This window comes from Phalacrocorax carbo, chromosome 10 (assembly GCF_963921805.1).
Source record: "Phalacrocorax carbo chromosome 10, bPhaCar2.1, whole genome shotgun sequence".
Taxonomy (NCBI): Eukaryota; Metazoa; Chordata; class Aves; order Suliformes; family Phalacrocoracidae; genus Phalacrocorax; species Phalacrocorax carbo.
The window spans coordinates 7,162,022-7,184,026 of NC_087522.1; the positions used below are offsets into that span (position 1 = coordinate 7,162,022).

The following is a 22,005-nucleotide window of genomic DNA, read 5'->3' on the forward strand; positions in this document are numbered from 1 at the left end:
TTTTTTTTTTAAACAGTTATAAATGAAAAAATATGCATCAGAATACATTTACATAATAAATGCAGCAGGCTCTGCGAAAAGCAGCGTAGATATGTTTTACATATTCAGGACAACTTTACAGAAGTGTTTGCACTATTATTAGGGCTAAATTAATAATGACAAAAGAGCCCGCTGTTGGGATTGTTGTAAGTGGAGGGGTTTTGTAAGCACTGTAAATTACAGTCAGATCGTACTTGTAGCGCATAAATAGTGCCCAGCAACAGGAGACTTCCATCATCAGTCCCTGAGAGTAATAATAATTCCTTATCAAACATTTAGTTTAATGATTTTTAAACACCATGCTATATCATGGGCATTTTTAAATGCCCATTTTTTGGGTGTGTTTTATTGTTTCCTTACGATGACTACAGGCAAAGTTTAAGGATCTAGAAGTTAGCTGGGAGGAAAAGAAAAAAAACCACACACCCCCATTTCCTTCCCCAGAATCCCCATTTTAGCTGTCAAACATATTATTTTCAACTATAGCTCTTTATTTTTTGAAAGCTATCCAGATCTGCATGATGTGCATTTTAATTCTCCTTCGTGACAGAGGTAGGAAGACTACAGTGGAAGAAGTCCAGACTTCAATTTATTTATATATGTTTTTTAAAATTATTGCACTCTGCCCTTCTAAGCATCGTTAAAAAATACAGCAAGAAAAATATGCTGTGGAAGATGGTGGGAAAGTCTTTCTTCTCCCAGACATGCTAACATGGACACAATTACAGGGGTTAAATAACTACCATGGTCATTACATTTTAATGCCACTGTAGTGTTCAAATAGCTGTGTGAAATCTGAACTCTACTTACCCTTGAGAATTGACGGTTTCACTTGCTTTCTGCAGCAACTGTGATAAAACAGTGAAAAGTTTTAACCGCATCTGGGGATCTTTGTTTGGCTGAAGACACGTCTTAAGAATGAGAATAAAGTTATTTAGAGCTTCACCTATGACAGGACCTAGAAAATAAGCATATAAGACTTATTTCAGAGTACTAATAAGTTCTGTTAATGTGTTAATACGTGAATGCATTAAAATTTGTAACATGCCTGGTATTAAAATAGTACTTAACTTCCCACTGTTGTGTGGCAGCTGTTGATGTATCCACGTTACATCTTACTAGGCGGTGTACAAATACCCAGGCTAACTCTCCATGGGCACAGGTACCCAGTCTCAGCCATGGCACATGGTGCTCCCTGAAGGCCGGTTTACACACGTCACTTAGCCAGCTTGGCATTGCTGCGCTACATTGCATTACGCAGCACGGTCGTATCGATGACATCCGCTAGTTGCTGGGACCAACAGTACAAGATTACATTTTGGGTGGACTAATGCATTTTGGGGGGAGTGGGAGGATTAACGCTGGTCACTAGGTAGCTCTGAAAGCTTGAAGGTACACACAAAGTTCTGGTTTTACTGAATTTAACGAAAAATTATACTGAATCTGGTACGACCATGACACCACTCCAAACCACAGCATTAATTATGTTTTTTTCTTCTTTCAAGTTTTTCCGTGTGCAGCATTCAAGGAAAGATGTTCATGACTCCCAGAGGCACAGGGAACGGCATGTTTGAAGGGTCAGCCTCAAAATTTAGATAATAGAAATTACTGCAGCAGTATTCTTTTTCCATGTTTAAATAATGCTTATTTGCATTTACAAGAAAATGTAAAATACAATGAATTTTAGAAGCTACTATTTGAAATAAAAATATTTTCCAAATTAATTCTCTAGTTTGTTAACATTTCCACATCCTATGATGAATTCTGTTTTCACCACTAAACAATAAACAAACACACCCCCCTGCTGTTTATCCCAACATTTGAAGAAATCATTTTCCCAAAACAGAAGGAAGTTTGTGCCTTTCTGCTATGAACATCTGCATGGTTTTAAAGACAAAGAATACATATAGACTATACACATGCTTTTTTCTGCAAGCTTCTTGCTGTAGAATGCTCTTTCTACTCCGTGTTTGCAATAAACTGCTCTCCTCTAGGAACTCCGTCAGCTTTGCTTCCTTGTGATGCACACTCCATTCAAGCCCAGTCACTCAGAAAATCCTCCCAGAAGGAGACACAACACTGGCCTTTCTGATGACAAGAATATTCCTCACGCATGGAACGGACAGATTGAAGTATTCAAGATTCCAAACCAAGTTCTCTAGCATTTCATAGTATCTGGAAATTTAATGTTTAAAATAATAATAAACCCCTCCCCCCCAACCTTCACTGTCTAGACTGAAGCAATACAGGGTGTTGAACTGCAGTTTGCTAAATTTTTGTGCCAACAAATAGGTCTTTATTTTCACAGTACTTATTCAAAATACATTGCTTCATGTGAGTTCTGAGACATTTAAAAGATACTACTACTGTATCAAACTGATAACAGCAAATGCAACAGATGGAAAATAAACAAAATAGACTGAGAAAGCTGAAATGAGTAAACCTGATTTTGTTGATTAAAACCAACATTATGTGTGGGAATGAAAAGAAAGGAGAAAAAAAAAAAAGAATAGCTCTAGGAGCTGCTGTGTCAGACAGAAAACACAGACAATAGCATATAACCAGTGTTGGGTGCGGGCCAAACTGTTTGCCCAGACATTTGATGATTTATTTAGCATTAAGGAAAACAGAGACAACCGTCTAGGAGACCCTCAGTCATGGAAAAGGGAGCACAAATATACAGAAAACTGGCCTCTTAGATCTTGCACTGAAAAAACTTTTTGTTCTTTCCACAGATGGAAAAAAAGAAAAAGTACTTATGCTGGTTGCTGCACAACCCAGCAAGTGGCTGTTTCACATAGGTTTGTTGAGGCTTATTTTGAGATTCAAGGATTAAGTGCAGAAGATAGTCTTTCAAAACGTACCTGTCCACATTTAACTACCTGTAGTAACAGTAATAACACTTCAGCTGTGCCTGAAGTAGCTATCTACATCCCCTTTTTACTTAGCAGAAAGGAAAATCCCAAATAAACAGGAATTTCCTTTTTAATAATCTTAAATTGGGTGTCTAGGTGAAAAGATCTGCCTGTCACTGTGTCCCGTGCCTGTAGATGCAGTCTAGAGAGCTGCATCCCACAAGTGTTCACTGTGCAAGTTTGTACCTAGGTGAAACATGTGCCAAAGGGTTTCACTAATCTATACATAGTAACGTACTGAAGAACAAAGTGAGGAAACATTCGTACAGAAAGATAGTATCTTTTATAAGACTAGTGAATAGATGGAAAAAAGACAAATTTTTGGAGAGACAAGCTATATCAGCTCATCTCCCCATAATCCTGACCTGTTTCCTTTACCTGAAAGTGTTCCTTTACATATGTGCTTTTAGTATGCTCCTTGCGGCCAAGGAGTCTTTTGGAATTTGAGCTGCTTCAACATTTTCAGTTTTGTTTTCCTTCATATTCTTGTGAAGTTCCTGTATATTACACTATTTATTATAAAACACAATGTGTCTGCAGGCTATGGAGATTATTAATTTTTTTATATGGAGATTATTACTTTATTTTTTTAGAACTGGGTGTTCCATCACACTACTAAGTAAGTCGTACCTGAATGAGTTGTGATGACATCTAACTGTAATATTTCTGGAGAATAGCATGTCCAACAGTCACATGACACTGAAACCCATTCCATAAGGTCAATTATATGCTGTTTGTAGAGATAAAGAAAACTATCCAATTGCTGCACTTCAGCTAATGAAGACATTGTTTCCTCTACCTGTACAAAAAGAGACAGGGTACTTCATCTTAACTGAAACAATATTAAAAAAAGAAAAAAAACTTTTAAAACTCATATTTATACTATAAGAACAGAAGGGACATGAGAAGATTTCCATAGTTTCTACTTGGACAATCAAGATTGATATTTAATGTCTGCCTATAGTTACATCCATTAATTTTGATTTAAAGTGAAACATTTGTCCTGACTCCAAAATGAAATCATAAGGAACACAGCAATGTAACAGCAAAATGAAAGAATCTCTAATCCATTTGAAAACCTATCCAAAAACTAACTACGTCATTAAAAAAATTTTATTAATTTTAAAGGTGTACTGATTTTTCTTATTTTAATTTAAGAACACTTTAAAACATTAACATAGAGGGAATTCGTCACAATCCCATCTAGGGGGCTATGGCAGGTTCCAAAAACCTCTCCCCCCACCCCCCCAAGTTTTAATTATGCAAGATGCTCTCTCTTTACAGTAGCTGGGCAGGTTCATTTTGAAATTCTTATCTTCTGATATTTAGAAGTACCAAAATTCACTGCTACATTTGAAATATCTTCTTCATATTTGCATTTAGACTATTCCATGAGACAGGCAAATAAAACATGTACATAAAAGAACTACTAAATTAATTCCAGACATGATCATGCTTGGCAAGGAAGTATACAGATTTTCTTAATCACTTGTAGCAGATATATTTCAAAGCAAAGAAAATTTGCTTTTACAATTCCTGAAGACTCCTACCAGAGGTACAAAACTCTAAGGAAGAGATTAAAAGCATGCTGAAAGTGGCATCTATAGTCTTAGTGATTTCAGTGGACAGTGAATCAAGCATGGGGAGCAAGACACCATTAGAAACCCCACTGAGAAAAAACGTATGCTGGCAGCATGGCCAGTTCTAACAGAGAAAGATGTAGTGCAGCACTATGAGTAACATCATTTGACTCTAAGTGGTTCACTGGAACTACAAATTGTAGTCATATTTTTAATATTTTTAAGCTGAATTCAACCACACAAGTTAGCTGAAACATGTCTAGGACCTTTAGAATTTTACAGACTTATTACTTGCCAGACAAAGATGTTATTATGGAAGTACCAGATGTGGAAGGGGGGGAGGGGAGATTTCTAGGGGAAAAAAAAAAAAAAAAAAAGAAGAGGATTTGCTAAGGACAAAGGTTACTTTTAAAGCTGGTTTCGCTGCCTCAAGCACAATAGATTTCTCCTCTCTGGAAGCATTCTGCCAGCCAGCCAAAACAAATCAGAATAACTTATCTGTAGATTAATTGGAACATTTTACATGACAGAATGTGTCAAGACAGAAACTGTTCCTCATTATTAACCCCATCACAATTGGCAAGATGTTTTTTTCCATTGAGCAAGAGAGATACAAAATAATACATTGTTCACAGGTGATTTAAAATAAATTAAGTAGTTTCAGGAGTGTAATTAAAAAGAAGAGTTAATAAATTAAATATGCCAATAGACAGATGCATATCTTCTTATTAAGAAGTGTCTCACAGGCTAAAAAAATAAAGAGCAAGGGTGATTTTCTTTCCTATATGGGAAAGTTAACAGGTTTAACAATACAGTATTTTCATGATAATAATCAACGTGTGCCAAAAGAAGAGCCAAGATAGCACAGGCCACTGGTAATGAAACAAAATCTTATCTTTAGGTCCCCAGTTAAATCTCTGACAAGCTCAATACATGCTTAACGGACTCTGACCACTGATATGGCTTCTGTCTATTTGGGGCTGTAAACCATACTCCTCATCAAGATACTGAAGTGCTCACTTGGTGGTCTTCATCTTTTTCCTTAGCCCTAAGCTACTAGAAACACTGATGAACACAAAGCAAAGGGGCCAAAAAATCAAGCAAGGCTGTGTGTTCACAATCAGGTCACATCACTTGTGGTCTCCACTATCTCTGTGATCTTCTGTAAAGCCTGAATTGAAGTTCTGAAATGCAAATTTTTGATAATTTATGTTTATACTCAAAATCTTTTCATCCTGAACACAGACTACTTTTCTGAGCAATAAATTTATACTTGTAAAGCTAGATGTAATACACGTGTTCTATGTGGTCTTAAGCTATTTTAACAGGGACTTCTCACCTTCCGCAAGTTGTACATCTCACTTTCAAATTCTAGAATAGTCAGTAACGGGGGGGGGAAATCAAGCCATATTTGTCTTTGGGACAAATTTGAAATATTGCAATTAGAAAATCTGGCAACAAGATTACGTATCTGCTTAGCTGAAAGAAAGGCTAATGAGAAAAAGGATTCTCATCCAAAGTACTGTCAACTTTAAAAATCATCTCTAACTGCAGGAACATCTTAAACCTTTAATAATCTTGGGAGATTAACTTTTCCATATATGAAAATTGGGCTTTATCTCCATGAAACTGCTTGCTTTGTGGGAGTATGAATTTGTAATGTTTTAAATGGATGTTGCTGACTTTATAGACCACTGTAGGGTCAAACTGACAAGACACTGCAAAACATACCAGATTCATCTGTCTGAGGTTTACTTACACAGACTGTTTGTTTAAAAAACCAAAACCAAAACAACCTTGCCAAAAATCCCACTCTCACACTAGCTCTCCACGACACAGATCTTCAGGCCATACCTCTTTGACCTGCACAGTCTTTTCAATATTTGTTTCAAGCTTTGTTCTATTTTACTTCTTTCAGAATAGTTTTCTAAGCATATGCCTCCTCGGAGGCAGCCTGTCATCTATGGGGCCATAAATACTGATGCTACACAGGCACTTGGAATACCATGCCTGGGAGCAAGAGAAAAGGAAGTAGAATAGCCATTGCATTTAAGGTGCACATTTGAAAAAATACAACTTGGATAGGTCACAATTGTACTACATGAGGATGGCTTGCTGCTTTGTTTGATATTTAGATTGTAGAAGAAAGAGGAAGAGAGAAAGAAGGGGGTGAGATAACATTTAGCCAAAAAAGCTCATCTATTATCAGGGCATCTACAGATATCCTTGATTTTAAAGCATTCCTGCATCATTTAAACTTTTGGTTCTGGTAGGGAGGTAAAAAGGTCAACTACTGTAAAATCAATCTGATCTTTGTCCAAAGATTAAAAAATTGTTATGTAACTACCACTTTTTTAAGACTAGTAGTGCTCTTGATCTATAGGTGAATTGTTCTTTAGTAGTCAGAAAATAAATCTGAGTTTTTTACTGGCCACTTGTGTGCTCCTAAGTATAATCTAACATTAACAATAATCCAGTGACTTATATCCACCTAAAAAGTTAGCATCAACAGTTCAACCAGCACCAATAGCATGCTCAAGACTTTGCAGAATCCAGCGACAAGCAAAAACTCTTGAACACGTCCCGTCCCAAACTACCTAAACCATGGCCCAGTGATCAATATCCACCCAAATACAGTGTTCTTCTGGGCCAACGGCTACTTTCATCCAACCGTGAGCTTCCCATGCTCCAGTTATGTACTTCAAGCCATCTGTTCTGAAACCTAATCTAAATACACTTAAAAAAATCTAGTTGTAACTATAGTCTACAGACCCATACCGGCTGATTTTGGCCACAAAATAAAACTGAATTCTAGGGTCCTCCTCAGAACCAGCACATGTTCTAACTCTATGAGCCTTCAACCAAAGTTATAAAGAAATGTAATTCTCCAGCCTCTGCTGTTCTAAGCTGTAAACCCAACTCCAAACTTAATTCTGGTATTGATCATATACAGTATGTACAGTGAGAGACCCGCAGCCTTGGACCAGCCACAAACCATTACTCCTCACTGGGGACCCAGTGAACAAGCCTTACAAGATGTAGCGATAAGGCCAACTCCTAAGTTTCTTACCTGAATAATAGCCTTTCTTGTTACATCTGCAGATCACATTTATGTAGGAGCTAATATTTGCCTTAGAAACACCAGCATACATTCTAGTCTTACAGTGTTTGCAAGATGCAACAGTACATTCAGCTCTTCTGGCACCACCGTTGGCCTAGACTTTAACCTCAACTTTAGTCCCAACCTAAGCCTAGCACTACCCCGTCCTCCAGTTCCATAAAAGAAATGACCTATAAGACCCTAGCCTCTATTGCTGCTAATCTTAGTTACAGCCCAGTAGATCTGCAGTATTCAACATTAAACCGAGATCTTCAAACCGGTGTCTGGAAATAGATGTAGCACCTAACAACTATGAACTGTGATCTGGTAAAGCAGAAAAATCAATATTTTGACTGACAAATGATAACATTCCTGGATCTTCCAGCCTTCACAACGACTTCTAAATGTCAACTAACTACCAGAACAATGTCATAGGGATAGATCTTTGCAGAAGAGTTTTATGACAAAGCAGAGAATGCAAGTATCCCCTCATGCTGCTTTCATTCTAATAGAGTGAATCTGATTAATTTGAAGTTATATGTATATCTAAATGTTTAACTATTACATTTCTATATAATTTTTGAAACAAATTGCTATACACATACAAACATGTACAGATGAAAAATAAGCAAACCCCAAACAAAACTAGTAGTATTGTACAAGTTCTTAGCTCTTATGAATAAGATTTTAATGATTTATTCTTCTGGAGAAGTTGCCTTTATCTGTTTTAGACAGACTAAACCCAAGGTAGTTTCAGATATGGAAAAAGATGAGGAGACAGAGCGAGTGTACAGTCAAGGTCATGCAACACCAAATCATTTCAAAATCTACCAATTTTTGTGGATGAGCTCTTAGTTAAGGATTTCTGTGGTTTAAACCTAGCAGCAAGATAAATAATTATGGCTTTCTTTAGACAGTGTCTTATCAACAGTAAAAATCAGAAACACAGCAAAATATTAAAGCAGCTCATAGTTTACCTTTTCTTTAAGGTGCTGAGAACATTGTATTGCCATTATTGTCACCAAAATTTTCATTAGCTGTAAGCTAATTTCTTTGCAGTCTTCCTGGCATACTTCAACCAATGCTTGTACGCAACAAAGCAACTGCTCCATATAAAAGACCTGTTTTTTAATAAAAGCATAAATTTATTATGTTTTGTTAGAAAATACAACATTCTCTTCAAGGAAGAGATATGGGAAACACCAATAATAAAACCTGAGCACTGTATAATCCCCATAATTGGTAACATATTTATAATTCCATGTTAGTTCTTTTTATTACCTACATTCTGCATTTTAAATGATACAATATAATCTTCCTCCCACACTGTTTGTTTGTATTTACCTTGTTCTGTTAACAAAATAAATGACCCTGCTCTTAATCATGCAATTGTTCCACTGTGAATAAAAACATCAAAGCGTTTTAGAACGCTTACCAATATTAATTGCACTTCAGAATGAGAGAGTACTAACATATTTTTTACAACTCTTTCAAATATTATTCCATGTTTGACTATTTTGAATGGAACAATAATGGTTAAATACATAAACCAAGAAAACTTAAGAGTCTGCTTTTATCTCAGTCAATTTATCTTATTTGATGCAACATAATTCATGTTATCTTCATCCAGCTGATACCAGTTGAAGTCAATACTGTTGTCAGTTAGTTTGCAATAACTTCTATGATAAAGTGCATCAAATATTCCATGAAGCTGTCAGATTACGTTCAACAAACAGAAGAAGCCATTGTTACAAATTTAATTCCAAAAAATAAATCAAGTCTAGGAATTGGTTAACTACAAATGTTATTAATCTCATGAACATGGTCAATACTTAGCTGAACAGTGTCTATGCAGCATTCGCTGTCTAAAATAGAGAAAGATTGTTTTCCAAGACCAGAGGCTAGAACAATTCCACCAAACACTTCAGCAGTGGATGAATGTGTGTATTGTATCTAATGCCAAATGGAAGTGGTAAGCTTAAGACCTCATAGCAATTTTACAGATATACTTCAGGGAATTGTTATTTGAACAATCAGGTTATAGTGCTTCCAGTTATATGAGCTCCTAATCATCACAGGCTTCACGGAGATTAAGGTTAATTCCTGCATCACTGCTACATATTCCATTAGGGAAGAAACCTAATGAGGGAAGAACTTCAAACGTATATCTTATATTGGCTCAAAAAGACAATTACGCTAGATTCAGTCTACACACATGAATAACTGTTTTAAAGGGAAGGCTTCATCTGACATGAAGTCAGAGTTTTCTGAAGGCACAGCACTGGCCCTTTTTTGGTCATCTTAAGAGCAGAGGCCTAAAACTTTTGGTGGAATGAAAGCTGGAATTTCATTTGTAGGGAAAATTGTAGGGATTCTTCTTATGCAGCTCTAACACATCTATTTCCACATGTGAGCAACTGAAGGGGGTGGGAAAGCCTGGAAGCTAAAAATCTCCATTCTTCATTGAAGAGAATCTTTTTCCTCCGTATATAGCAATTGATGAACATTCTTCTAATGCTAAAATGAAAATGGTCTTCAGGCTCAGCCATTACTTAAGGGTACACTTGGGAGTAAGCTTCTAATTTATAAAGGTCTTCCTCCTAGTTTCTCACCTGAAGAGAAGCAACCAGGCCCAACAGCCTACAAAGCATGCCCCTAATCATTCATGTAAGAGTACTAGTACCTTCCTTCTAAAATGGAAAACAATAATAATACAAAACAAAAAAAAAGATGATATTAAGAAGGAATCTTTCTTGGGAAACCTGACATGCCAGTTACAATAGACTGTGAAAAGTTTTCAGTCATTGTTACTGATGAAGATCGAAATATATGACCTTATTTGGATTGTGAACACAAGGCATTTCGAAACATGGGTTAAATTCTGCCTCCGGATCAGCCAAGGTAGTATACCTTGCACAGTACATAGTAAACAGCTTGTTCTCTCCCCATCATGCCTTTTCATTTTCCTCCCACTATCTAAAGCCTTTTACAGCAGTTCTCGAACACACATCTGCTGAGAGGATGGACTGCTAGAAGTTTTTGGGAATAGCAGATTTGGCCAGGAGACCACAATATGGGCCAGGGAGGATAGGGAAGCTCCTGTTTTGTCTCAGACACACGTCCACAACTATATCCTGAAATAGGGTGGGGTAGGTGTGCAAGGGAGGGATAGGAATGGGAACATTTTAGGAGAACAAGGGAAAAAGTTGGAAAACCACTGGCCTAAAACTGAAGCCTGTTGTGTATTTTCCAGTTATCCTTACCTCTTCAGATCGTTGACAAACTTCAGCTTGTGACAGTGTGTTGCCAAGATCAGTCAAATGAGGCTGTAAGATTTCTTTGGGGCTACCTCGAATCACTGCAGATAGAACCATTATACAGGATGGCTTAGGTGTCTTCCCAAAGGCTGATGTCATTAATCTCAGTGACACCTTAGGGCTGACAAATGTTCCGATCAATTCTGCTGCTTTCACACACTGAAAAAAGAACAGGAATAACTTGAGGATTTTCCTGAAAACACAAAGACCATTCAACATATCATGGGCTTTTTCTTTTTATGATTCCAGCTGTTATTTTAAATGGTTCAGCAGTTGCCTTGTAGGCCTCTTCCACTCGCTCAGTAATGATTATATGCATGAAGAAATTTTCTTGACATGTGTGCGGTAAGCACATAATAAGGCATGCAAGCACTCTTCTCAGCATCAGACAAACTTCCATGAGAAAGAAATGCACAGAAATGAAGTGTACAACTTGCAGTGTAATAAAGTCTCTACCTTAGAATAACCAGATGTTGCAGATTTAGTGGTTTAACATTTTGTCCTCCAAATGCTGTTCTGAGGAATGTTCTCAATGCACTCACCACCCATCTATTAAAAGCAACAACAATAAAACCCTGGAAGAGGGATTTTTTTTGTTATTGTACTATATTTTGACACCAATATCAGAGATCTGGTTTAGTGTGGAAGCACTGCCATGGGGGAACTGCCTACTGCTTTCAATCTCTTACTTCTTTAACTGAAAAGGCTTAAATTACTATGATTCCACATGATAGTCATACTCTGATTCCGCCTCTGCCTTGCAGACATACCGGTGTGTTGTATTCCACATGAAACACCATCACACTAGAGCTTACTCTCTGTCTGAAGCCCAGTATTTACAATCAGGTGCATGAATAAAGATACAGTCAACTACCACGCCATTACCTGTGCAATAGGAATATTTCTTCCTAACCCATTTATTTAATGGTTGGCTCATTCCCCCAAACAGGAAAGCTTAGTTCCCCTGTGGCTGTAATTTTTAGTCTAGTGATTTAGCCATGGATTTTTAATTGCACGTAATTAATACGTGAATCATTCTAATTTTCAGTCTCAATGGAAGCACGTAGCCATGAATTCTATAGTTTAAATCTGCACTATATATAACACTTTCTTTTTAGAATGATGAAGACTCCAAACAGTTATAACATACTCTGTGTAGATGTGAACCCTGTCCTCCTCCATATTTGCCACAGAGAAAGAAAAAGACTCTTAGTGCTCTGAAAACTGGAAAAGGACAATACAATTAAACAGTTCAAAAATATGAATTGATACACCTGTATGGATCAATTTATCTACTTTTTTTCATGGGGAAAAAGAAAAATAAAGAAAAAAAGAAAAAAAGGATAAGGTCTTTTACTCTTATACATCTCATTTGGTCTTATTAGCCTGGAGAAAGACATGTGCATCTTCCAAGTTGGTAGCTGCTCTGAAATAGGTTCTACAGCGACAAACTGTAGAGGAGATAATTGCAGTATCCTGGGAAGCAGCACCACTAAGGAGATAAGAGGCATTCAGAAACAAAAGTTGCTCAATCTTAAATTTTGGCACAAGGAAGAGTAAAATTAAACACAGAAACCACCTCTTAGTTGGGAATAAATCTCTTGGAAGCACCTGCGAGAAGATTAGTGGTAGAATTCTAAGAGAGAGACAGGTATGGTCAAAAAAAAAAGGAAAGGGAAAACTATGTGCTGCTCGAACACATACTTTTGAATTTCTCTTGACCGCCACAAGCACTAGATAGGAAATTTGACCAGGACAGCAGGGCCATGTGGGTTTATTCTTCTAATTATTTAAGTGTTCTTATGTATTTTATATGAGCACTAAGGAACTTGAAAAGCTGCATACCCATGGTGGCATATCTCCTACTTCAACCCTGGGGCACTGATTTCCTAAGGCCCCCATACCCCTTTTTGAAACAGCAAGATGGCTTCCAACAGTATCCAAGGCTTACTTCTCTCTACTCCTGATCAGTGTGTGACTGGCTTACCTTACAAGCTCAGTCTCACTGAAAGGCAATACGGTTAGAGATCAGTTGCTGGTTCTGAAAGGGGAGGTGGATGGAGTGGAATGGTTAGCAGAAGAAAACAGAGTAGGAACTGGGGGAAGAACAATTCAGGAAAAATTAACGGAGAGAGACAATAATTAGTACTGAGAAAGACTAAAGACAGCAAGAGACTGCAGGAAAGAAAAAAAAAAGGATCATTTCAGAAATGGATTTCTCAGTCTACATGGCACAACTTAAAGCAGGACTCTAAAGAAAAGCCTAATTTAGGAAATCAGCTTTTCTGACATTGGTTGGACTACTTGTGTTAAGTAAGCAGAACACATTCTTCCAGTTTCCCAAACCAATAACATTTGCAGCTTTGAAGTGAGCTATGTGGATTTTATTTTTTTATACATACGTTCTCTTGCTTGTGTAGAAATATGAACAAAAGATTTCCTCTTAAAATTGTAAAAATGTTTGATTCACCTGTCTACCCTCTGCTAACTTTATCTAATGTCTTCAACTACATGTGTTTATTGATACAGTTGATCAAAGTCTTGAGAGCATCAACTGTTAGGAAAAAGGATACTAGTTATTACTCACAAAATCCATTAAAAAGGCATTTTACAAGCATTAAGTCAAGTATTCAAACACTGACTACGGGTATCACATGGAATAAACATACCTCAATGCTTGGTTGGAATCATGGTTGGATTATGCAGCAGGGGAGATAAGTGAAATTAACTTGAAAGGGCATGACCTGTACATTTTTTTCAGTGGAATTTCTTGCCCCAAGGCTTTTATACTGTAATCCCCTGCATTATCAATGCTTCATGGGGTTGGCATATCAACCAAAGAGTATTTAAATAACTTTGTTATTGGTCTTCACACCAGTAATACAAGAATACATTTATTTTAACACTATGTACGTATAATGTTGATGTGTTTTTAACATCTATAAAAATCTGAGCCTGATCCTTCAGTCATGGGCATTTTCCAGTGACCTCAGGTAGGGTCAACCCTCAGAAGACTGACTCAAGACTATAAAGGATAGAGCCTTTACTCAGCTTACAGTAGATACTTTAACAGAGTAAACTTACATTTTTAACCACTTCTCTTTCTTCATCCAAGCATGCTTGGTACAAAGTTCTAAGCAGTAGCTCCATGTGTTGTGTAATGTGATCCTCTGCATGCAGCAATAATGTATACAGAAGCTGGGATGCTTTTATTCTTGTGCTTTCAACCCAGTCCGTGATATCATGACAGAGACCTGGAAGGATTTTGGAGAGGTTTCTTGTCACAAGTTCCCGACAACCTAGTCCTGGTCGAGTCACTAGAAGAAAACAAAAACAAAATAAAAGGAAAAATAAAAAAGAAATATCAAAGGAAATGTCAATGCACATTAATCCTTAGAAAAGTTTAAAGGCTCCAAGATAAGAGCTATGGGCATCTGCTTCAGCGAGGAACAAAATATTCCAAATGCTGCTGAAGAATTTACCTGTGCAAATTCATTATGAGGTGTCAAGAAACACTGAATGTGTGAGTACATTTTTTATTCCTGGTACAGAGTTCTCCTGTAAATGCCTAGAAAGGAAATGGCCGAGTTGTCTCAGCATATTTTCCCGCATTGGTCTATGTAACTACAAATGCTACAAGGAAAATGGACTGAAGTAAATGGCCTGAAGAATACAAAAGGCTTATAGAAATGCCTATGAAATACCTAGAGAGGTGGTGGTGGTGGAAATTCAAGCATCAAAACATGAATTGCTGCTTCTTTTGTCAATGGAGGATAATATTTTGGATTCTGAATACTGACAATGAATTGCAAAAGGTCAAATAAAGAAATCAACTTGAGACAGCAAATACAGACTGACATCCTACTTGACCTGTGGCAGAATTTTGTTTAAAGAATTTGGACCATTCTTTATAAGTAGTTCCTTCATTTCAGATGTTCAAATGCAGGCATTTATCCCTGTAGCTACTCCTGTCAGAGACTTCCCTGCTATAAACTATCCGCCCCTGTGTCCTAAGGCAATGATTGCTGTTGCTCAACAGAAAGCTATTCAGTTGGTTGGATGACACCAGGTATGAGGTCTAACTCTACTCTTGCTCTGAACTGCAATATCTGTCACCCTGAGATCAAAGCACAGCGGGGCTCATATGTCAGGTTCATTAGCTTGACAGCTGGACTAAGATAGTTAAGTAAAATGTACCATAAAGTCACAGTTATAAAAAGGTATTCCAGGACCTTGAGTAAGTCAGAAGCACGAGCAACAAAGTGTTAAAATATGTCATTATCATATTATAAAAAATACAAATGCATGTGGAGGGTAAATGGGGGGAGGAACAGACATAATAACAACTCATACATACATGGCCTGTGGTAAAACACCACAAATTATTACCTGAAACTAAGGTATACTCTGACAAAGTTTTGTATCTGTAGGATTAAGTAGTCGATCACCCTGCCCTCTCATTTTTCTTATCTTTTGTCACATAAAGCCTAACCGCTAATAGGACATATAATTTGGAAGTAAAGATAAGCAGCAGGAAATTATGTCTTAAAGTCACCATTAACTTGGGATTCAAGTGTGTACATATGTCACATTCAAGCCCTAAATGCATATTTCGACCAAGCAAGATGCATGAAAGGTCAGTTAAATGCAAGGCTGGAGAGTTGCCCAAATTTGTGAGGCATATTTATTATGCTAAGATTATTTCAGAAAGTTCATATAATTTATGATTTAATTTACAAATAATTGATAGACGTCCCTTTCTTAAAAAACAGTACACACACACACAGAGGAAACCCAACACACACCTAGGGAAAACTGAACAAGGTACCAGTATTAGCAATATAAATGATAACAACTGTTTCAAGGACTAGCACATAAAGCCTTTGATGACCTTCACTATATCATGGTCATTACTAAATAAGCGACTGGAGCTTAGACACTCAACTTTGACAGTTTATATAAGTTAAAAAAAATCTCTGCCAAAAAAAGATATATGTTTCTGCCATCACTAGTGGAAGTAAAAGCATTCTTTACCATTTACAAACCCCTGAGGTAATACTACACATAAAATAAGGAAAAAAAAGATTTGGAAAGGATAACAGATCAACTTGACTGTCTTCAAAGATAAACAGTTCTGTCAAACCAGTCACGATTATGAAGTGCTTCCCCTTTCATTCAGGCATTACTGAGTAAAGCAACCTTAAAAGAAAGAACAAAAGAAAAAAATTCTAACTTCAAAGGAGAAAGGACTCCGGAACCCACTGTCAGGGAAAGGATTTTGCTGCTGGGTATTTTGTGATGTGACTGTCAGGTAGGCACAAGTCAAGCATGAACCTGTTCTTTCACACCAAAAGAGTTTTTGTTCTCTTAAATATTAGTATAGAAATCAATAAATGACCCATTTAAACCCTCTCTCTCACCAACACCCATATGCATATTTTTAAACATTAACTTTATGAACCTGAGACAGGAAACAAGCTTCAAGCTACTGCAAACACATCGTTTTAAAGCTACCTATAAATCTATACTAAATAGTAATCTAAAATACTAAAAAGTAATCTACCCATGCTGCATATCTTGGGGTACTAAAAAGTAATCTACCCATGCTGCATATCTTGGGGTACTAAAAAGTAATCTACCCATGCTGCATATCTTGGGGTTTTGTATATAATAAATGAAATTAGTTTCTGTCCCCACGTTCTTCATGTCCACTGGCAGATTTCAGTTACCATCCCAGTGTCTCATAAGGAAGTCTGAAATAATTTCTCTGCAAGTTTTTCTTCCACACCAATTCTGTGGCTCATTAATGCTATGACTATTTCTCATCATTCAAGGACTCAGATCACAGGTTCTTTCATCCTGCCTTCCTTTCCAGTCATCTTTGTGCCCATTCACCTGGCTGCTGGCAAACGTACAACTTCCTGCTGCTTCTGCATCACTGCTTTATCTCTTTTTCAGCACAGGCTTTTTCATTTACTCTTTCTCCAAAATGCATTTTTGGATTAATGGAAAAACTGAATGTAGTTACTGAACAAACATTTTTAAAAAATTTAAATTTAACATAAATAATTTTATACACATTTATGCATGTATTTTTAGATATATATGCTACGCCTATACATTAACTAATATTACATCTTGTAATGAATATTGCACATCCTACTCTGCTGCCATTACTGCATTGTAGCTCTCAGAGATTATTCAAGGAAGTAAACATCACTTTCAGTGCCACACTTACCACCCTTGGGATAATGAGAAGGTGAAACACTAAAATCCATCTTATCCTTCAGATCATCTTCATTCTCTTTCTCCCACTGCAAGCCTATCTTTTCCCAGTAAGTCCAAGCCAGTTTCCTAGATGCACAATAAGAGATTTATACTATCATACCCACAGAAGAAAAGCATTATTTTAAAATAAGACTTCCAGAAACTCTGACTTCTTAAATCCATCTGGAAGGATGGAATGCATTCCTGCCATTGAACTTATACATATTAAGTTGAGAGTTTACACTTCTTTTGTACTCAGTGGACAGAGGTCACCTCTTCCAAAGGATCGTTCCGTCTCTGTCCACCTCTCTGCCTTTGTCTCTCTCATACTTACTTGAATGTAGCATAAAAGGACAAAACAACAAAGGTTACTGAAGATAATGCCATCATTTCAGGTTTAAGGGAAGAAAAAAAAAAGAGGTTGGTGTTTTTTTTTCCTCCTCCAAGCAATACGTCTGTGAAAAGAAAAATACTTCCATGTACAACAACTATTTAGGGGAAAGGGGAAAGCGGTGTTCTGCTTACGTATTTTCAGGAATTTCATCAGTAAAGCTGCCAAGTAACAAAGGGATCAACTTGTGAAAATATGAGTATCTATCTCGTAGATGCAACAACCATTCTCCAATGACAGTTGTTACAGCGTGCCGAACCTACATGGATACAAAAAGACTATTTTAAGTATGTCAGGAAAATACCAGAAAAACATAACAAAATAATATTTCCTTTCATTATATAAGGCTTTCTAAAGTGCATCAATAGTCTCAGAAGAAATTAAAAGAACCCAGGATTTCCCCACTTGCAGCAAGCATCTTAAGTATCACGCAAGGCATCATGCTCCCTCTTGCGTTCTCACCCTGGCTTAGTTAGTCTTAGACTACTCGCTGCACAAAAGCGCATCTCGAGAGGAAGACAAGATACAAACCCAACTCAGAAAATTTTACATTCTCATGGTTAATATCTGAGAATGTAAGAAATGTACATTTCTCTGGAATTTGAAGCTTTCCAAGCACACCTCCAGAAGACAATTTTCTCTGTTCACTATAAAAGCAGCCTAAGTTAAACAATGTGAATCACCCACTCAAAAATTAAAATACTTTAGTTATGATTAAGTTGCATATTTTAAAATTACTGCCTCAATTGCCTCTTATGAAGGGACCAATAGCATAAGAGTTTCTTAAGCATCTGAAAAGGCCATAGAATCAAGTCCCAGAAAGTTCTGGCAGAAGAATTTAAGTCAGAATTGAAGGCACCCCTTAAAATAAAAAGGTGCCCACAAAGTTGAACAGCCTGCAGAATTAACGAGCAGCCGAATAGCTTATCAACCTTGATTTTGGATAGCTTACAATTGACTAATCCTGTATGTGACATATTTACCTATCTCAACTGAATGAATGAAAGCTGAAAATTAGGGGGAGGGGGGTACACACACAGAAAAAACCCCACCCTGGAACAGATTTAAAATAAATCCATAAAAAGAAAAGAAGAAAAACACACCTTAGGAATCTCATCAAATAATCTCTGGGCCAGATGAGACAGAACATCATCCACAGACTTTCCATTTCCAAACTGTATCACTGCTCCAGTAGCCTGAATTACATCAACGCGAACTCTGTAGTGCTGGTGTGAAATTGTTTGCATTAAGGGTTTTATCAGAGATTCTGACTGCATATGGAAGTGCTCTGTTAGGGCAGAGAGACAGACATATTTGAAGTTCATATTGCCATATATGCCAGCAGCTGGCATATACGAAGATCTTCAGATCTTGAGCAACATGATTTCTCTAACTCTACAAACAGCAGCCAGAGTAATGTTGCTGCACTTACGTAGCATGTAGATTTAACTTTACACCCTATTAGAGCTGAACACTAGCCCACATGCCCTCTGCTAGCCCCCTCCTCCCACTATTACCCACATGCTCTAACTGCCCAGCATCCACCCCTGGCACGGTTCTTCACCAACAGGTACTGCAAAGGACACCTGTGAGGGTGTGTGCAACTTCTCATCTCCCCTCCTCTCTGCTGCTTGCATCCCTATAGCCTCCGGCCGGTCCCCGCCTCAGCCCCCGTCCCCCCGGGAGGCGCAGGCTCGGCCAGCCCTCCGCTCCCCCCTTCGCCCATCCCTAGGGCCCCACCTGGCATGGCCTGGGCGCAGGCCACGGCACACCTGCAACTCTCCCGCCTGACCTCGGCATAGTGGTCGAGGAGGGTGGCCTGGAGGATGCGGATGACATCGGTGAGGTGGGGGGCCAGCGAGGCCCCGCAGCGCTGCAGCAGGAGGCTCAGGAGCTGGACGAGGCCGAGGCGCAGCTCCTCGCTGGGCTCAAAGCCCCGCGGCGGGCAGAGGCGCTGGGCCAGGGCCGGCAGGAGGACGGGCAGCGCCTCACCGGGCCGGTCGCCGTGGCTGATCCCGTGGCGGAGGAGCTGGAGGGCGAGCTCCCGGCACCGCTCCGCCGCGTCCCCCGCCAGGCAGCGCGCCAGCGGCCGCACCAACTGCGCGCCGAAAACCTCCTGTATCACGGCGCCCGAGAGCGGCCGCTCCTGCACCTCGGCCCGGATGGCCTCCAGCGCCTGCAGCCGCGCCGCCCGCCCGCAGCCGGGCTCCTGCAGGCAGCTCAGGGGCCGGCCCAGGGCCTGCGCCACCGCCGCCGCCCCGGCCACCGCCATGCTCCGACCGTCGCCACGGAAGTGCGGCGGCGTTGCTAAGGACGCGCGAGGCTTTTACGACGGCGGACGCACGCTTTACGGCGAGGCGGAGCTGTGCCGAGCTTTACCGACCCGGCGTGTGGCGGGAGGGTCCGGCCCCGGTGTGGCCGCGTCCCCGCCGCTCTGAGGGGACGCCCAGGCCCCGTGGCAAAGCACCGAGGAGTCAGGGCGGTAGTTTCAGCAGGTACGGTAGCTACCAGCAGGAGAGCGGCCCGTGGGTTGTGTTCACGCGGGGGAAAAAAGAGACGCGAACCTGAGAGGAAATCCCTGGGTGGCCGGCGGTGGCGGAAGCACCGCGGGGAAGGCACAGCCCCCGGCCGGATACCCCGCCGGGCCGCACGGCGCGGCAGGCCTGCTGCGGGGGTGACGGTGTGGAAACTTGCACTTGCAACGTGTTACTGGCACCCCTTTTCCCTTCTGTTTTTTCTCCGGAGGGATCAGTACTGCGGTGGCAGCAAGTCAGTGGTCTCTGTAACAGCGTTACGTAATTTTTAGTGTTCATTTGTATTAACGTGTATTTATATTGTGTTCCTATTGTACTTACACGCGCTTTACACAGTGTAACGTTTTGTGTGCTATTCTGGTGACTGTGCGATCAACACACATGGAACCAAAAGGGTCACAGAATCACATAATGGTGGGGGTTGGAAGGGACCTCTGGAGACCATCTCGTCCAACCCCCCTGCTGGAGCAGGCACACCCAGAGCGGGGGACAGGACCGCATCCAGGCAGGGTTTGGACACTTCCAGAGAAAGAGACTCCCCAACCTCTCTGGGCAGCCTGTTCCAGTCCAGGGTTGTCAGGGTCTTCCTCTTGACTAACCATACTTAATTGAAAGTGCAATAAACTGTGGAATTAATTCAAATTATTGTTTTAAAATAGCCTTGTATTTACCAGCAAGGTGTGTATTCTCTCCTTATGCTGCTCCTAGCTTGACTGTGAACCTTTGGGGTCCTTATTCACGCTTTATTCTGTGGGAACGGTGCATGTGAATTCCCTGGGAACAGAGGAAATATTGACGTGCATTGAGCACTCCTGACAGCGTGTGCTGGCACCTGGCCCAGCACAGGTGCTGGCCTGCGGCTGCATCCCAGCTGTGGCCACAGTCCCTGTGGGCCTTGCAGAGAGGTGCTCCTGGGTGTGATGGCTTTAATTGAGTACCCAAGCGACCAGGATGGTGAGCCGCTCTTTCCAGCCCTTCTGTGGGGTGCAGCAGGCTGGCTCATGCCCCACAGAGAGCATTGGGCTTTCTGTGCTCGTGCCTCTACTCAGCAGCCTGTCTGTCATGGCCAGGCTGTTGTCCTTCATGGCCAGGCTGTCTTCTGTGGCCAGCCCATCCTTCATGGCCAGCCTGTTCTTCTGGCCAGGCCACGTTTCATGGCCAGCCCATCTTCATGGCAAGGCTGTTGTCCTACATGGTGGGCCCATCCTTTGTGGCCATGCCCATTCTTCATGGTCAGGCCACCTTTGTTACCAGCCTGTTGGCCTTCATGCCAGGCTGTCCTTCATGGTCATGCCCATCCCTCATGGCCAGGCCACCTTCGACGGCCAGCCCGTCCTTTGTGGCCATGCCCATCCTCCAGGGCCGGCCCGTCCTCAGCGTGGCGGCGCGGGGCAGCCCGCCCGTGCGGTGCGGTGCGGGTCGGTGCCGCCTCTCCCGCGGAGGCGGCGGGAAGGCCGCGCCCGCCGGTGAGTGACAGCGGCGGGACTTCCTGCGGGCGAGCGGCGGCGGGGCCTTTGTGCGGGAACGGCGGGGTGCGGGGGAGGGACCCCGCGGCGCCCCGCGGCCCCGGGCGGGCAGCGAGGGGAGGCGGCGGCGGCCGCAGTGCGGAGAGCGGCGGGGGAGCCCCTGCCTCCGCCTCCACCGCCGGGAAGGAGAGAGGCGCCGCCGTCGCTCAGCCGGCTCCAGCCACCCAGGTATTTACCGGCCCTCTCCCTCCCCCGCTGCCCCGGCGCTCCCGGCGGCGCTGGCCGAGCCCAGCCGGGCGCAGAGCCCGGCGGGGGCCGGGGAGGGCGGCCCCGCCAGCCGGGGCCCGGGGGATGCGGTGGCTCGGGGGCCGCCCGGCCGGGCCCGGAGGCGCCTCC

At 40.9% G+C, this 22,005-nt stretch overlaps 2 protein-coding genes across 4 annotated transcripts in view; one reads left to right on the forward strand and one right to left on the reverse strand.

Annotated features, from left to right (window-relative positions):
* Positions 1-19,922, reverse strand: part of DNAAF5 (dynein axonemal assembly factor 5) — a 29,131-nt gene extending 9,209 nt beyond the window's left edge. Inside the window, exons 1-9 of the mRNA XM_064461680.1 lie at positions 19,350-19,922; positions 18,713-18,897; positions 17,744-17,868; positions 17,190-17,305; positions 14,036-14,268; positions 10,898-11,110; positions 8,612-8,755; positions 3,585-3,753; positions 850-997 (exon numbers count right to left, since the gene is read on the reverse strand). Of these exons, the coding sequence (XP_064317750.1) occupies positions 850-997; positions 3,585-3,753; positions 8,612-8,755; positions 10,898-11,110; positions 14,036-14,268; positions 17,190-17,305; positions 17,744-17,868; positions 18,713-18,897; positions 19,350-19,881 (1,865 nt within the window). The 5' untranslated portion in view covers positions 19,882-19,922. The remainder of the gene's footprint in view (positions 1-849; positions 998-3,584; positions 3,754-8,611; positions 8,756-10,897; positions 11,111-14,035; positions 14,269-17,189; positions 17,306-17,743; positions 17,869-18,712; positions 18,898-19,349) is intronic.
* Positions 19,923-19,962: 40 nt separating this feature from the next.
* Positions 19,963-22,005, forward strand: part of PRKAR1B (protein kinase cAMP-dependent type I regulatory subunit beta) — a 104,032-nt gene continuing 101,989 nt past the window's right edge. The window contains exon 1 of one of the 3 annotated variants that reach the window (XM_064461681.1): positions 19,963-20,104. The gene's annotated coding sequence lies outside the window, so the exon portion shown is untranslated. Of the gene's footprint in view, positions 20,105-21,618; positions 21,838-22,005 lie in introns of those variants that run through there. The other 2 variants (XM_064461683.1, XM_064461684.1) reach the window with 2 other exon arrangements.